This window comes from Phytophthora sojae (genome assembly GCF_000149755.1).
Source record: "Phytophthora sojae unplaced genomic scaffold PHYSOscaffold_4, whole genome shotgun sequence".
Taxonomy (NCBI): Eukaryota; Oomycota; class Peronosporomycetes; order Peronosporales; family Peronosporaceae; genus Phytophthora; species Phytophthora sojae.
In genome coordinates, this window is record NW_009258118.1 from 2,751,179 (window position 1) to 2,767,984 (window position 16,806).

Consider the following 16,806-nt stretch of genomic DNA (forward strand, 5'->3'; position numbering starts at 1 on the left):
CCGCCCAACTCCCGTCGCCCACTGCCACCGCCACTTTTCCTTTCCTTCGAGTACGCATCGCCATCACGCTTGCTCGTCTTCTCCCACGGACGTCGCTTGACCTTGTTCCACAGCTTGGACACCGACTGACTGAAGTCCACCTTGATTCGACGGTCATCGAGCAGCACGTTGTTCATCTTAAAGTACGCTTCCTCGCAGTGACGGCGGTCCATGAACTCCACGAACGCGAAGCACAGCGAGTCGCCCGTCTTCTGGTCTCGGATCACCTCCGCCTTGCACGGCCCAAACCTGCAAAAAGCCATATCCAGATCTGCGCTCTCCGTCACGGGGTTCAACTTGCACACAAAGAGCACTTCCTCTGGAGGTTTGACGTCTGCGTCCGGCAGGTCACCGATCATCTCCAGCACCACGGCGCGGGACTTGGCCTCCTTCTCGCGCACGGCCTTCTCGATCTCCTGCTCGGTCCTGCCTTCATTCTCGTCCAGCTTCTCGTCGGCCGCCAGTCTCGGCTCCACCTGTTCCTGCTCGGGTCTCTCTCGCGTGGGGGACGACGGAGGGATGAGCTCCTCCAGCCCTTTCGGGTCCGGCAACGGGTCATCCAGTACGTACGTGTGCTTGATACGCACGTCCTGGTAGGGCCGGTAGTCATTGTCCACAAATAACGAGTTAATTGTGGCAAGAACGTCCATGCCCTCGGCCACCTCGCCAAAAATGGTATGCTGCTCGTCCAGATACGCCATGTCCTCGGCGCGGGTGGTAATGTAGAACTGAGACGCGTTCTGGTTGGCCGATCCCGAGGCCATACCTAGAAGCCCACTACGGGCCTCGTGGGTCTTCCCTCGAGCTTTGGGCAGCTCGTCCTCGAAGAACCGGGCCTGCGCGCCGTAGAGCTGGCCGTAGATGGAGTCCCCGCCCCCTCCCGTGGCCGTTGGGTCCCCCGCCTGCACCATGAAGTTCTCCTGCACATTGAAGAAGAGGCAGCCGTGGTAGTACTTGGTCTTGCAGAGCTTGAGGAAGTTGGTGCACGCCCGGGGGCACTCGTCCACGTACAGGTCGAGCACCAGCGCCCCCACCGTCGTCTCCACCAGCACCGACATGTTTTATGATAGTGGTTGGCTGAAATGAAAACTGTAGCCATATGTGGAGCACAACAAAAAGGTACCCATACTGCAGTGTATCCATGTGTGGCGCACACGAATCCATCGTAGCCGCATATCAAAAGAGCAACATGCTGGCGCGGCGCGGCTGCCTCAAGGGTGTGACTTCGGGGCGTCTGCTGCGCCCTACGGGGAGCCTCTCGCGCTGTCTGGGGACGCGTCCGACGCTGCACTCCTCCTCCTTTCTATCGGCGTGTTCAACTCCGTCCATTCCTCTGTCCAGCGAGCTGCGGGAGCGCGTGAAGACGGCGCCCTTGGCTCCGACCTACGACCCGACGGTTGTAGAGCAAGGATGGCAGGAACACTGGCAGCAGGCATTGCGCCCAAGCGCACAGTTGGAGAGCAAGGCTGCATCGCCCTCTGATAAGGTCTTCAGCATGATCCTGCCGCCGCCCAACGTCACGGGCGCGCTGCACCTTGGCCACGCGCTGACCGTGACCATCCAGGACGCCATCGCGCGCTGGCACCGCATGCGCGGCTTCGACGTACGCTGGCTGCCGGGTCTGGACCACGCGGGCATCGCCACGCAGAGCGTCGTGGAGCGCAAGCTGCTCAAGGAGAAGGGCCTGTCCCGCCACGACCTGGGACGGGAGGCCTTCGTGCAACAGGTGTGGGCCTGGAACGAGCAGTACGGGGGCCGGATCATGAGCCAGATCGACCATCTTGGAGCCATTGTGAAGAAGGACCAACCGTATTTCACGCTGGACGAGCAGAGGTCGAGGGCTGTGGTGGACGCCTTCGTGAAGCTCCATGAGAAGGGGCTGGTCTACAGACGACGGCGGATGGTCAACTGGTGCCCGACGTTGCAGACTGCCATTTCGGACATTGAAGTGGATCTGGAGCAGCTGGAGAAGCCCACGAAGAAGATGCTGCCTGGAAGGGAGAAGGCGGTGGAGTTTGGCGTCATGCACAGGTTCAAATACCAAATTGCGGACTCGGATTCCGGCGAGTTCTTGGAGGTGGACACCACACGACCGGAAACGATTTTTGGAGATGTTGCTGTTGCCGTGCACCCGGAAGACCCAAGGTACAAGGAGTTTCATGGGAGATTCGTGGTGCACCCATTCTCCAAGGAACGCATCCCGATTGTCACGGATGATGTGTTGGTGAACATGGAGCTCGGCACTGGTACGACACTCGGGTTTGATAGCTATTGTTTACTGAAGCGCCTTTAGGTCTAACGGTTGTGTGGTGCTGGTTTCGGTGATCAGGTGTGGTTAAGGTCACGCCGGCTCACGACCCGAAGGACTTCGAGTGCGGTCGTCGCCATGATTTGCCGGAAGTTGAAGTGATGAACAAGCACGGAAACCTGTGCGGCAACATTGATGAACGGTTTATTGGGATGGACAGGTTTGACGCGCGCCAACGTGTCGTCGAGGAGCTGCAGGCAATGGATCTTTACGTTGACAAGGTGCGTTGGAATATGCCGTTGCTGATCACATCTCTTTCGATTGACATCAGTGCATTTTGATACTGTAGCTCGACCACCCGACTGCTTTATCGATCTGCTCACGCTCAGGAGACGTCATCGAGCCGTTGCTAATGCCGCAGTGGTACGTGGACTGCAGTGCCATGGCCAAGCGCGCTGCGGACAACGTCCGCAACGGAGTGATGGCTATTGAGCCAAAGTCACACGCACACACATGGTTTTTCTTCTTGGACAATATCCAGGACTGGTGCGTCAGCCGCCAGCTCTGGTGGGGCCACCGTATCCCGGCGTACCGTCTGAAACCTGGCAGCGCAAGCGTGTCTGAAGCGAGTGACAAGTGGTTTGTTGCGTCATCTCTCGAGGAGGCTCGACAGAAGGCTGAGGCTGAACTTGGATGCAAACTACAAGATGATGACCTCGAACAAGATATGGACGTACTCGACACATGGTTTAGCTCGGGCCTGCTTCCTCTGTCGGCTTTTGTAAGTTGCTCTAGTGGTCTACTAGTCGCGAGTTGATCTGCACAACTAACATGTTACTCCGTGCTGATAGGGATGGCCCAATGCAAGTAATGACGCTGCCGTCACGACGGATCTAAATTCTAGCTACCCGCTGGATGTAATGGAGACCGGATCCGATATCCTGTTCTTCTGGGTTGCACGAATGGCCATGCTCTGTGAAGAGGTTCGAGTAATATCTTTCTCAAATCGTGCCGAGTTGATCTAACGCGCAGGTGTGCCCACGTGATGCGATATGTTTCTTTCCTGTGCAGTTCTCCGGGCGCGTACCATTCGAGAAGGTGCTGTTGCACCCTATGGTGCGCGACAAAACAGGACGGAAGATGTCAAAAAGCCTAGGAAACGTCATCGACCCACTGCATGTAATTAATGGCATCAGCCTGGAGCAGCTACTTACGGACTTGCAGGTAAGCCTCAAAAGTGACCTAAATCAGTCTGTTAACGTGCTAGATCATCTGACGATGTTTTGTTATTGATCAGGGCGGAAATGTTGGTCCGCGCGAGCTGAAGAAGGCAGAGAAAGAGCTGAAGAAGGAATTTCCGAAGGGCATCCCAACCTGTGGCGCTGATGCGTTGCGTTTCACGCTGGCCTCGTATCTGCAGCAAGGCCGGCAGATCAACATGGACGTGCAGCGTGTCGTGTCATATCGTCACTTCTGCAACAAGGTGTGGAATGCTGTTCGCTACGCTTTACCGTTGCTGGAGGCGGATGCAAGTGTTGCTGCGGACGAGTGCGTAGACCTCCTGCATTTGCGTGATGACATGACTCTTGCAGACCGGTGGATTATGAGTCGATTGGTAAGTGAAAGCAGTGCTTGCTCACGAAGATTCGCGCACTCACAGTGTCATTTGTATACTGTAACAGGCTGGTGTAGTGTCGGAAGTGAACAGAGGAATCGCTGCCAACCAGCTTGCGACCAGTGTTGCTGCCATTCAACGGTTCTTCGTGCAGGAGCTGTGTGACGTCTACATTGAATTCAGCAAGCCTGTGCTGTACGGTAACCGCTTAGAGGAAAACGTTGACGTAGACGAGCAGCATGCACGGAAGCGTAGCGCTCAAGCCACGTTGCACCGGTGTCTAGACTACTCGATGCGTCTGCTGCATCCGTTTACTCCGTTTGTCACGGAAGAGCTGTGGCAGCGTATCCGCGATGCTGACCCACTAGCTGCGTCATCAAGCGAGCAGGGAGTGGAGACTTCAATCTTGTGCTCTGAGTTCCCGGAAGAAGTCCACATGAGCTCTTGGGTTGATCCGAATGCGGAAGAGAGGATGGCGGTAAGTGTTTGTTTGCTGTCGTTTTGATTGCTTCAACTTCCTGATTTATCCTATTACTCGCCTTTAGCTTGTCATCGATGTGATTCATGGGATCCGGTCGCTTCGTCACACCGTCAAGGTGCTGGCCCCGAATGCGACTCCTGCTGGTGACAAGTAAGCTGGCCAATCGCTCTTTTTGTTGCTATATACTTCTTGTAACAGTTGTGATTGTGTGTACAGTGAGCTCCCTACTATTCACATTATGTGCTCGAACGCAACTGTGCACTCCGAATTGAAGGATGCGCGGCCTGACCTTGAGACTCAGTGCCGTGTGAACGTGGATATCAAAGCTGCCGCTGAGGGTTCTTCCTTGCTCTCGTCTTCACACGTGCTGACGCACTCCGTGTCCGACTCCTGTCGAGGTTTGTTCCCGGCTATGAGCAGTTCTTGTGAGCTTAATCGATATCTTACCTGCTGTCTCCGTGATCTGTAGTGTTGTTAGCAGTGCCGGACGACGCTGAAACGACGCAGCGTGTAGCTAGCGAGATCTACCGGCTAGAAAAACGTGCCTCAAAGAGTGCTTCCGCTGCAGAAGCACTCATTCGCCGCCAACAGGGACCCCACTACGCCAGCAAGGTTCCTGAATCCGTTCAATCTCAGGACGCGCAGCGCCTCACGCAGCTGCAGACCGACTTGCACGCAGCGGAGAAGAGCCTGGCCGCTCTGCGAGAGCTCCAAAAACTCTACTAATTGAATGCAATAGACTTGTTGTGAATCAACAAGGGATAGCTACACCTTATTAACTTCAGAACGGCAAATTGCATGTTCTAAACAGCAAGATCACCCTACTGCTCCGCGAAGGATGATTTTGGTACGGTTGACAAGGATGGAACCAAGAGTCCAGCGCCTGTTCCAGGCTCCGTAACAAATTCAAGAGAAGGGGTGTATAATATTCGGGGTATCTGGACTGGTCGTCCGGGGTATTCACAGTTCTCAGCGGCGCTAAGATACCTACATTTAACACGCAATGCCCCTAACAGACCGCATGGTCACTACGGAGAGGGTCTTGAAGGAGCGATGATTTCACTCTGAAAATTGGCGAGGAATTTCCATAGCACTGTAGTTTACTCGGCTTAACCCGAAGCCCAATTCCCATTTCCTGCATGAGAGCACACTAGTCACCACGTCCACACCTAGGTCAACGGTTCAACGCCGACTGCCAACAAGTGCGAGGCTTACGACGATCAGACAGCTGCCGGCTGACCCGTCAACGACACGGCGGGTCTCGGGAATAGAGACGGCTGGGAGGGAGCTACATGGACACCTTGGGCTTCCGGCAAGCCCCAGGCGGCTCCCGCCGGACATGCAAGTGGGCGAGACAACGTCCGTCACTGCCATCGAACGAACCCGACGTTCGGAGACGTTATCTCTCACGGCCAGAGTACTGACTGCACTGTACTCTGCGCCCCCGTGGCCCCTCCCCACGGATCCCGCCACCCTACTTGATGCGTCGTCCTCATATGCACTGTCCGTCACTTTCGCTACCTTCGTTGTTACTCCTCGTGCTCCTGGCCGGCCACCCTCGAGCCGCAGAACCAGCTAGCGTAGGAACCTGTGCTTCGGCGCAACTTGTGTGAGCGTCGGTGAGTATGATCAGTTTGGATCTTGCGCGTAGACTCAAGATCAAGCTCAACCGACACAAACAGATCAAGGTGTCCGGACTGGGTGGCAAACCCACCTACATCTCTGCCAGCACCCAAATCAAGATCACGCTCGGTGCGAGAGTGGTCTATGTCATGGATGTCTGGGTCGCGAATATCGGTGAAGGTGTGGACGTATTATTGGGTATGAACTTTATGTTCTGTGCTGGAGTTCGGTTATGCATCCGCGAGGGACTTCTGCAGCTACCGGATGAAGAGCCTGTTCTCATGTACGGAGACAAGGTGCAGCGTCGGCAAGGGATGAGGTTGCCGGTCCAAGCGCCGGAGACCCTGTACCTCCGACCTCTGTCGTGCGCATTCGGTTCGGCCAAGCCAACCCGCAACGCGAAGTGGTGTGGGCCGGACGTGGCGACCGATGGGTGACCAAGATCGTGTACGGAGCGAAGTCCTGGCCCGAGGCGGTCAAGGTGGTGAACATCTCGGAGTACAACCTCTGGATAACGGCCGGAACGACGTTGACCTACATTGTGGAGTATGGATTTTTCCCATCAGTGGTGCGTTTTGTCCGTCCGGGATCGAGGGCGTACAAGGAATGGCAGGTGCTGATTTATGAGAACACTTTGTCGAAACAGGGCAAGTTGCGAGAGCAGCGTCGCCTGCAAGCACTCTGGGATCGCGAACCGCCCGCCGTGGAACCTGCGAAGTACACCTGGCCGACCAAATTGATGATGCATCCGGACGGAAAGAAGGACGTGACGTGTTCCACAGCGGTGTTACAAAATCCAGCAGTCAAGTCGGACAAGATCGTGGAACTGCCTGAAGGTCCGGTCCTGCAAGACCTGGTTGAGGAAGAGGAGTCATTCAAACGCCTAACACCTCCGACCAGCGAAGTCGAGTCAGTCAACATACCGGGACCAGCCGCCAGTCAGAACGGCGATGAAATCTCCTTCGATGATACCGAATCGGATGATGACGACGAGTTCTTTAACGTGGTCGCACAGGATGAGAGTGCTACACTGGACGAAGATGAAGACACTTTTTTCGACGCGGTCGCACCGGATGAACACGAAGTGTCGGGAGACGAACCGGATGAGACCGCGGAAGATGTGTCCGACTTAGCTTCCCAGATTCTGTCCGGCACTCTCGTCCAGAAGCTCAAGATGGAGTACGAACGGGTTATGCGACTGAATGCTGAAGAACTGGACTTTGAGCCTGCCGTGTACATCCACGAAGGGAGCGATCTGTTGTCGCAGTTACGGGATCAGCTAGCGCTTCTCCCGGAGGTACAGGATCTGAGCCCCGAATGTGACATTGACAAAACAGATGTTGGTGAACCTGGTGTGAGCAGACCGGATGATGAACACCGGTTGCGTGGCATTCTGAAGTACCACCGGCGAATCTTCTTAGGCGACGGCAATGCAGCGCCTGCCCCAGCTCGTGGAGTCGTTTGCGATCTGGATGTGGGCAATGCCAAGCCGGTCGCACAGAGAGCTCGCTCGGTCGCACCGCATCTCGCGATGAAGGTGTATGAGTTGCTGAAGAAGTTGCTGGAGACCGGATTGATCGAGACGTCCACATCACCCTGGGCTTCACCAATTGTGATCATGCTGAAGATAACTGCAGTCGACATTCGGATGTGCATCGATTATCGACTTGTGAATGGCTTCATCCATACCCACTCCCGCTCATCGATGACCTTCTGATCGGTTTCGAGAGTGCGATGTGGTTCATGAGCCTAGACATGGCCAGTGACTTCTGGGCGATCAGGATGACGGAGCGAGCCAATCTCATTTCGGCGTTCGTGTCGCCTTTCGGTCACTACCAGTGGCGACGCATGTCATTCGGTCTGAAGAATGCTCATTTGGTCTACCAGCAGATGCTCAACAATTGCTTGTGGGGTTTTGTCCGGTTGCCGCCCGATGAGGAAGCCGAAGTGGATCAGGACGTACTGGATTATCTGGGCTTGAAGCCGCAAGAGGACAATGTCGCGCTGAGCGGTACCAAATCTGACGAGGAGATCCTGTCCGGTCGACAATTTCCTGCATTGACGAACCAGATGACCGTGTTCCAGCGCAATATTCCGGCACCGATGCAGATGGGTCCTGTCCTCGGACGGAGTTCGTACATCGATGACATCGCGCACGGGGAGCCTACGTGGGATCAACTGTGTATCGACCTAGATGCACTACTTTTCCGGTTGGGGTACTGGAACATTTCGGTCAGCCTGCCGAAGAGCGAATTCGGTAAGCGCTCGATTCCGTACTTATCACACGAGATCAGTGCTGAAGGGCTCTGAGCGACACCGAAGATCGTCAAGGGAGTACTGGACCTGCCGTTCCCGTCTACTTTGAAGGGCATTCAGTCTTTCTTGGGCAGTCTGAATGACTACCACAAGTTCATCGAGGATATTCCGGTAGTGGCCGCAGTCCTGTACGAGCTGAGCGATGATCAGGTGCGCGCCGGTCGAGACTTGTCAAGGGCGAAGGAGGCGTTCGAGATTCTGAAGCGGAAGATTGTGTCTACCCCGTTGCTCCGACATCCGGACCGGACCGAGCCGTTCATCATCATCCCGCACGCAAACAAGTGGGCCGCCTACGCGGTCCTCGGACAAGAGCATGACGGACTGATCCAGCCCGTGCGTTTCACGGGGCGCGTGCTGAATGAATCAGAGATTCGGTACCACGTCGCGGAGAAGGAAGTCATTGCGGTCATGAGAGTGGTGGATGTGTTCAGGACGATCCTGGAGGGGTGTCCGTTGATTGTATACACCCGTTATTCGGTACTCAAGTGGGTGATCCAGTCCAAATCTGCGGATGGACGCTGTGTGCCGTGGGGCGTCGCGTTATCTCAGTGGGATCTGGAGGTTCGCCGTATCCAGCGAGACGAAGACGGTCTGGCTGCTATACTTGGTGCGGGTATTACCCCCTGGGAGCATCTGGACCGGATTGCGGAGTCGCTGATCCCAGCCAAGGGGCGCGTCAAGCCGCCGCCGGTTATCAGTGTGGAAATGCTGGACGCCAACTTTGAAGGGATCGTGCTAAGTTTCGACGGAGCCGCGAAGACATCGACACGTCAAGGGAGCTGCGGATGCATTCTGTGGAGCCTACCCGGTTGGGACGTACTGGAGGCACAAGGCTTCATTCTGAACGATGTCACGGTAAACGACGCGGAGTATCACGGCTTATTGAATGGGTTGACAATGGCACTTGACCGTGGGATAACGGACCTGATTGTGGTTGGAGACTCTCGCATCGTGATACAGCAGGCCCAAGGGCTGATCAATTGCAACCAGCCCAACCTGCAACGACACTTGACCCAATGCAAAACTCTGGAGGGGCGATTCAGTACGTTGCGACTGGTTCACGCTAAGCGTATGTACAACTCAACCGCGGATTGCCTAACCTCCAAGACACTAGCGCTTGGCGCCACGTGGACCGTACAGGATAAAGAGGAGCGAACCCACTTGCAGCGAGTGTCAAAGATCCACGAGAAGCTGATGAAACCGGTAGTTGTGACACCGGATGTAGCCGAAGCTGGTCAAGACGTACCGAATGGAGATGCGACCGAGGCAGCAGCGACACCGGATGAGGTGACACCGGACAGTGCCGAACAGGATCCTGAGTCAGCACCACTGCACAACTGTGCCCGAGTCATGGCGGTCTTAACCCGGTCGAGAACCCAGGAGCAGACTGAATCCAGCGAGCCATTGGGTCCGCTGGAGTTCCAAGCCGAACGGTGGCGCCGAATTAAGGCGCACCAGGACCAGGATGAGTTCATCGCAGAAGTGAAAGCGTATCTGAGTGGAGACCTGGAGCGATACTCTCCCAGGCGACTGCGGAAGATCGCGAAGCTCTCTGACCTGTTTGCGCTGGACGCCAGGGGCGTTCTGTACCGACTCGCGCGTTCCACACGGGACCGACCTCGGGACGTACAGGATGAGCCTCGCCTGGTGGTGCCCCAGACTCTGTATGCCGACCTGCTGCACTACGCTCACGAGGATTTCCAAGGTGGACACCAAGGCATCACGCGCACACACGAACGACTCCGGACCGAGTTCTATTGGCCCGGTATGTACGCCGACGTCGAACGTTTTGTGAAGGAGTGTGTCGATTGTGCAAGCGGAAAGGGGCGACCTCCCAATCCTGGACCGTCGCCTGGTAACATCGAGCCTCGGCGTCCACTTGAAGTGGTGTCTATGGATTTCGTGACGCATATGCCCATGTCAGCACGGGGAAACACTTTCCTGTTGTTGTTCCACTTTCCTGTTGTTGTTACACTTTCCTGTTGTTGTTCCAGATTCATTCTCGGGCTATGTGATGTGTAAACCCATGTCGTCTACGACGGCACAGGATGTGGCTGAGGCATACCAAGAGCGAGTCTTTCGGAATTTCGGTGCGTCGTCGATGATCAGACACGATCAGGATCCTCGCTTCATGAGTGAGGTGTTCACTCGCTTCCGGGAGCTGTTGGATAGCCGTCAACGCGCGACCCTGGCCTATCGCCCTCAGGCGAACGGCCAACAGGAGCGGTCTGTCCAGACCGCCATTCGGAGCGTCCGCGCCTACATTGCCGAAGCAGACCAATCTGACTGGGATGACCATGCAGAACGACTGATGTTCGCACTGAATACCTCCTTCGACGCGACCAGACTGGATACCCCATTCTATCTGGTGCACGGTTGGGACGCACAAGGAACGGTGTCGGCGATGCTAGGGCCGAAACCATCCAGTGTGCCTGAGCGTACAACATACGAGTGGCGTCGAAAGTTTCAGCGCGACTACAGCTATGCGATCGCATGTGCCGAAGATCTTCAGAAGCAGGCGAAGCGGACACGATCTGAGGAGCAGACACGAAAGTGGAAAGAACTCTCCGAACGATTGAAGGCCGGATTCGAGAAGGGAGATTCGGTATGACTTTACATCCCCAAGGTCCAGACAGGATTGAGCCGCAAGTTGGCTCACATGTGGCACGGGCCGTTCAGGATCGACGAGGTTCATGACGACTTCCGCGTGAAGCTCAAGGTTGAGGACACAGGATACCGCGTCAACCCGTGGGTACACATCAGTCGCCTTAAACCTCGAGCGCTGTTCCCGAAACGATCTACCGTGGAGCTCGAACTGGATGACGACGACGATTTCGATGCGGCGTTGTTGCCTGAGGACAGCTGGGAGCCGGACGAGTGATGAACATGGAGTATGTGGAACTATGTAGTTAGCAGATGGCGACGCCAAATGCGCGACTAGTTTTGGTGCTTGACAGAGACCCAGTTGCCGCGCAGCTCGTTTGGAGGCAGGAGCATGTCTCGGATCTCATGAGGACGAGCAGCGACGAGGTCGTTGGTGGACCATCCCCGGTCCACTGGAAGCGGGCGGGTTCCGCGCGGTCCAGAATTGCCAACTGCTCCATCATTGTGTATGGCTCGGTGCCGAGGTTTGTCTCCGACCGGTCGAACAGGATCCAGTGACAGAGCTTGGCGGGGTACACCCAAATGCCTGATTCGTACAGGATGGTCTTGGGCGATCCAGACGCTTTCAGCTTGGCGATCAACTTGTTGTAGTCCTTGATGGCCGCGTCATGACGTTTCTTGCGTGCCACTTGGGACCTGGCGGCCTCCACGCTGTCCGCATCGAATGTGACCCAGTGACCTGCGTGCCAGAAAGTCAGCGCGTCCTCCTTCATGTAGGCCACGACCTCGGACAGAACCTCGAGATAGCTATCCGGTAGCGCGCTGCGCTTGTGAAACAGAAGGGGCACGACGCGTCGACGGAACATGCGCCCTCCGGGATTGCTATCCAGAATGACCTCGTACTCGTCGGGTCGGAACCGCGCCTTCAGAGGTTTCGAACCACCATTGTGGTTTGGTGCGTAATCGGGGAACCCGGGAGACTGGTTGACAGCGTTGACCGTACTGGGTGCGAACGTAGTCAGGATCCCCTTGTGACCCCAAGACGTGACGCTCGGACCCGGCTTCTCGATCACCATCAATTCTTCCGGTGTGAGGTCGCCCATGTCCGTGCGGGCCAGGGGCGACTTCTTGCGGTCATCGCTCGGTCGGGCCTTCCTCCTTTTCTTGGCCGAGGGTGCACTAGACACCGAATCCGACTGTGACGACATCGAACTGGTACGACGCTTGGACCTGCGAAGAGGCGACACCGGATCTGGAGTGCTTGACGAATCCCGTAACAGCACCGGCAGCGCACGTAGCTCATCCTCTCTGGCCTCGGCCCGAGCGATCTTGGCTTTCTCTTCCGCACTGGGTTCCCACGTGGCGTCACGACTCTCGCTGTCGCCCTCGTCGTCATCCGGTCCGAGAAGCAAGTCGCTTTCGTCTTGAGTGTGGTCGATCAGGCCCAGCCAGTATTCCGGTGTCTCTTCGTTATCGGCCCACCGTTCCAGTATCGCCTCTGCGTGCAGGTAGTAGATCTACGGGACGTACGTCGTCCAGTACGTGGAGTCCAAGCGGATCCAGAACATCATCCGGACCAACATGCAGGACAACCCGAACGGGAAAAACATGTTGTGAGCCATGGTATCCTGGTCCAGCAGTTTCATGGCAGCGTGATACGTCAATCCGGTGCGCATGACCAACTGGACGTCGGTGCGGAGTTTGCGCCACACGATCGGGAGGTTGGCCAAGGAGGCGCACGCAGTCTTCTCGTCAATCAGGTACTCCTTGCCGACCGGGCGAGCAACGTCACTTGATGCATCCCATGCAATAGGGCGCCACTGCACCTGGTCCGGCACCTCATGTTGACGCTTGGCTGTACCGGATGATGGTTGTGCAGAAGCCTGCTCCTTCGGTCTGGAGTCACCGGTGAGATCCAGAATGGAGACGCGCCTGCCACTTGATTTGGCACCCCCACTTGGTCCGGAGTCGCCATTCGGTCCGGACTCGTCGCCGTTGTCTTTTTCTACGGTGTCGGCCTCGTGACGAAAGCTGAACGGACCGGGCTCCGCGAACATGTCGTCAGCCGAAGTGACGTTGATCAGTGTCTGCCATTCGGACGGCGGAGTCGTACCAAGCTTGTGGCGCTTGAACAGCTCCTCCAGACGACGCCAGTTTCCGGTCCCTTTGGTCTGGTTGCGGTTCAGGAAGTTCATCATTCGGTCCACATCGAAGGCGTGAGACGCGAGAGACTCGACACACTCGTTGGACGTACCGAGCTTGGCCTCCAGAGCTGAGATTTGGTCCCGCAGAGACTGCTTCTCGTTTTCGAGCTCGGTCATCAACTTCTTGAAGTCCGCCCGGTAACGCTCTGTGGTTCTCTCCTTCTCCTCTTTGAGGTGGTCCGTGATGACCTGCCACTGCCCGACCAACTGACCCAACGCGATCTGGAGCTGTGTGTTCTCCTTCTGAGCGGCGAACAGCATGTCAGCCGTACCGGATCCCTGCGTCTCAACTTGGTGCCGCATGAATCGGTACTTGACGAGCATACGCCGCATGATGGTGGTCATACCGAATACCCGTGCAGCCAAGTCACGACACTCGTAGACGGACAGAATGGATGCCATCTCGCGACGCGCAGAGAGAGAATTGAGCAGGGTCTCTAATTCGGTCGGGTTGGGCGAACTGGCCAGGGGACGAACGAAGAACTCGTTGACGTCTTCACGCTCGCCGACCAGCTCATTCAGTTCGGCCAGGTCCGTAGCAGTGAGCCCCTCGATCGACGTCAGCACTTCCTGTCCGCCATACCCGTCGCGGACAAAGCGGTTGCCGCCGATGTGTTCCAGACGCGCGGGGACGCTGACCATACAGAATTGACCATACAGAATGCGCCGTCCGGCTTGTACTCAGGAGGTGGGTCCCACACGGCCGGCGACCGGTTGTCTGCTGGCGCACCGAAGTTGGTCGCTGCCGGATGGCCTGCACCTGCAGGCATGGCGAGGGCCTCCTGCGCGGACAGGATGCGCCCGGAGATGCTGCGCTGCTTGCGGAGCACGCGCTCGGCGAACCCATGACCTTCTTGAATCACTGGAGACTGCCGGCCACCTTCATTGTCCTCGCTCTCGAAGTTGGCGCCCTTGTTGTCGCCCTCGGCGCGCCTGATCGTCGTGGCACCGCTGCTCATCCTCTCGGTGGAGTTGCAGCGTTGATTGACGCCGTCGCTGGACGCACGCTTGTCGCCGGAGCCGCCGGCGCTTCCATCCGAGCCCAAGTTGGCACCCGCGTCACTGCCTCTCCGTGGAGGAGCTAGCGGAAGTTGTGCCGGGCTCGCTGGCTTGCTACCAGGCGTCTCGGCCGTGTCGTTCGCTTCGCCCATGGCACTGATGAGTCGCTCGATGGAGAATGGATTGTGTTTTGAGGCAGACTGCTTCTGCCAGTTGGATTGTGATGTGCGGAGACCCGCACGGAGATGGGACGTTGGATGACATGCGTTCTCGGAAATACTCTCTCAACGGTTTTGCGAATCGGTACGACCCTCCATTCGGAGTGGGAGCCATTGTATATGGGTCTGGTCATGTCCTGTCACCTCGGTGGCAAGATCCTCTGTGAAAGAACCTGAGCAGAGGGGCGGTTGACACGATGTGAAAACAGATTTTTGTCTGCACCCATGTCCGACCCCATGGATACGTGGACCCTTCGGTGAGATGTGATTGGTCGCATGAGATGGAGATCCGGTGGAGACGAGTGTGACGTGTGGATTGTGGATGTGTGTGGAGATTTGGTGGAACCCGGCACTTGCAGCAAGCATGGGCTCACAGGATTGGAGATGCGCTCACCGGATGAGCGCTCATATTCGGTGCGGAGTCACGCATCCTGTCCGTCCGCCGACTTCCCTAACTGCAGGATAGGCCCAAGGCGCGAAAGTGTGGCCAGCGAACGTATCCTGGCCACTGCCTGCATTGGCTCAGTCAAGTTGTCGGACCACCCCACTGAATCGCCCCACCAGACATGATCACACGCACACAAGACCATGTTGGATGAAGCCTTGTGTTGTCGGGACCGGATCGTGGTGTACCCGGTGATGGCGTACCGAATGGAGAAGTGCCACACCGGATGGGGACGGACCGGATCGTTTCATTCGGTCCGGCCCCCGTGCCCACACTGGATGTCGACCCACCAAGAACAAGTCCAGTGTGCGCCGCGTGGGTTCGCACAGCGGCGTCGAACCAGATCTGATGTGACCAAGATCCCCCACGATCAACGGGCGGCACCGAATGAGCCGCACATCCAAGGGAGAGGTCCAGTTCCAAGACGAAGAGACAGTGTACCCAGGTACCTCTGTCATCATCTGATGAGTGTACCCGAAGAAGTCTCGCCGTCAACAAGTCTTCACATACCGAAACCAAGACAAACATGCTGAAGAACTGCCAAGAAGCACACGCATACTCAAGACAAGCGAAGCATAGTGAAACCTACATTAAAGTCAGCGAAGTGATAGAAGATAGCTAGCCAAACGTAAGATGTAAACAGAAACCAATTTGCCGAAGAACACGCGGACGAATCTGTGCTCGGGGCAGAAGTAGCACCCCGACTTTGACGTCTTCAAGAGCGCTCCAGGAGACTGCCTGCGCGAGGTCTAAGCCAGTTTAGGGACGCTTCCAAGGCCTCACTGGTGTAGCGAGCACTGGTGTAGTTGGGACTCAAAGGTACCAAGGCAAAGTCGGCAGTGACTGGGGTTTCGCGCCCCGGAGTGACCTGTGAGAGCTTTATTTTCTATTTGCGTGCTCTAACCGGGCATTCATTTCATATTCCCTACTGTGTATCTTTGGTGGTTGAGGTAGTCACCCCCCCAGACCGAATTGATTGACTACTGTGTGATAGGACTGAATTATATTTTGTATTGTTCCCTCATTCTGTGAGGGTGGTGCGCGTAAGTGAGTGTGCATCCAGGGCTGGCCAGTGCCTTGGGTGACGGCTCCGAAGTTGACTGGTGTATAGACCCCCCCACCCAAGGGTCTCAAAGAATAAGTGGTGTAATGGGCCTACTTTGGCCCACTACTTTAGCTTACACGTGTGCGCGTGTATGTGAGGAAGCGTAGCTTAGTTTAAATTAGAGTTAATTATACTCGGGTCTCCGAGTATAAATTAATCTAAATAAACGAACCAAATAATGTTTTTGGGTTAAAATGAGAACTGCTATTTTTGTTTTATGTTTCTGACTTCCTCTAAATGTAATATTCTAAACTAGGAATCTGCCAACGGCTGGTTGGCAGAATTCCAATGCTATGCATGTCGCTCATTGGCTAAAAGATGCTGCTTTCAGCCAATAGGAATCCTAAGTCTCTATGGACCACCCGTCGTGGTGATCCTAAATGTATGTAGCCTTTGGTGTGTCTACACCAAGGTCGAGAAAGTCTTTCAAACCTCTAACAGACGTCGTGTCTGTTAGAGTTACAAGTGACTGTAGCCACTTGTGCGTGTAACCCTGTTACACCATCCCCCCTCAAGGTTAGATGCGCCGAGTCACGGCACGTCAATAAGGAAATTGACCATTCGTCAATTCTTCACGTTGGGAGAAAGAAAACTCGAGCTCATTCCGCAATGAGCTCGCCTCAGAAGAAGACCGACGCTGCAGCAGAGGGGAAGTCCTCCGCCGGGATAGAGACTCTCTCTATCCCCGAGTACCGCGAGCGTCTTAAAGCAAAGCGTGACGCTCTTGCTACCAAGGCTGCGGCGGGGACAACTCAACCAGAGATTGTCCTCGAAGGTTCTTCTGTAGTCAACGACGCCGTTGACTTCGAGGACGACGACGTGGAGATGGAAGAGGGCGAGGCCTCTTCTAGCAAGCGCAAGGAGTCTATCGACAGCGATAGTCTCGACCCGCATGCCGGGTCGAAACGC

The 16,806-nt window shown here is 56.0% G+C and overlaps 3 protein-coding genes across 3 annotated transcripts; 1 reads left to right on the forward strand and 2 right to left on the reverse strand.

Moving 5' to 3' along the window:
- Positions 1-77: 77 nt before the first annotated feature.
- On the reverse strand, positions 78-1,097 carry PHYSODRAFT_264201 (hypothetical protein; the record flags this gene model as incomplete). Its single annotated transcript, XM_009528156.1, has 1 exon — positions 78-1,097. A coding segment is annotated over one exon (1,020 nt), but the record flags the coding sequence as incomplete, so codon positions are not given.
- Positions 1,098-1,534: 437 nt separating this feature from the next.
- On the forward strand, positions 1,535-5,109 carry PHYSODRAFT_314768 (hypothetical protein; the record flags this gene model as incomplete). Its single annotated transcript, XM_009528157.1, has 10 exons — positions 1,535-2,285; positions 2,369-2,568; positions 2,637-3,068; positions 3,139-3,270; positions 3,359-3,511; positions 3,585-3,902; positions 3,970-4,380; positions 4,448-4,533; positions 4,600-4,781; positions 4,919-5,109. 10 exons carry the CDS (start codon positions 1,535-1,537, stop codon positions 5,107-5,109), a joined length of 2,856 nt encoding a protein of 951 aa, XP_009526452.1.
- An 8,282-nt stretch (positions 5,110-13,391) lies between these two features.
- Positions 13,392-13,781, reverse strand: PHYSODRAFT_397164 (hypothetical protein; the record flags this gene model as incomplete). The annotated part of the gene is made up of 1 exon (XM_009528158.1): positions 13,392-13,781. A coding segment is annotated over one exon (390 nt), but the record flags the coding sequence as incomplete, so codon positions are not given.
- Positions 13,782-16,806: the final 3,025 nt, after the last annotated feature.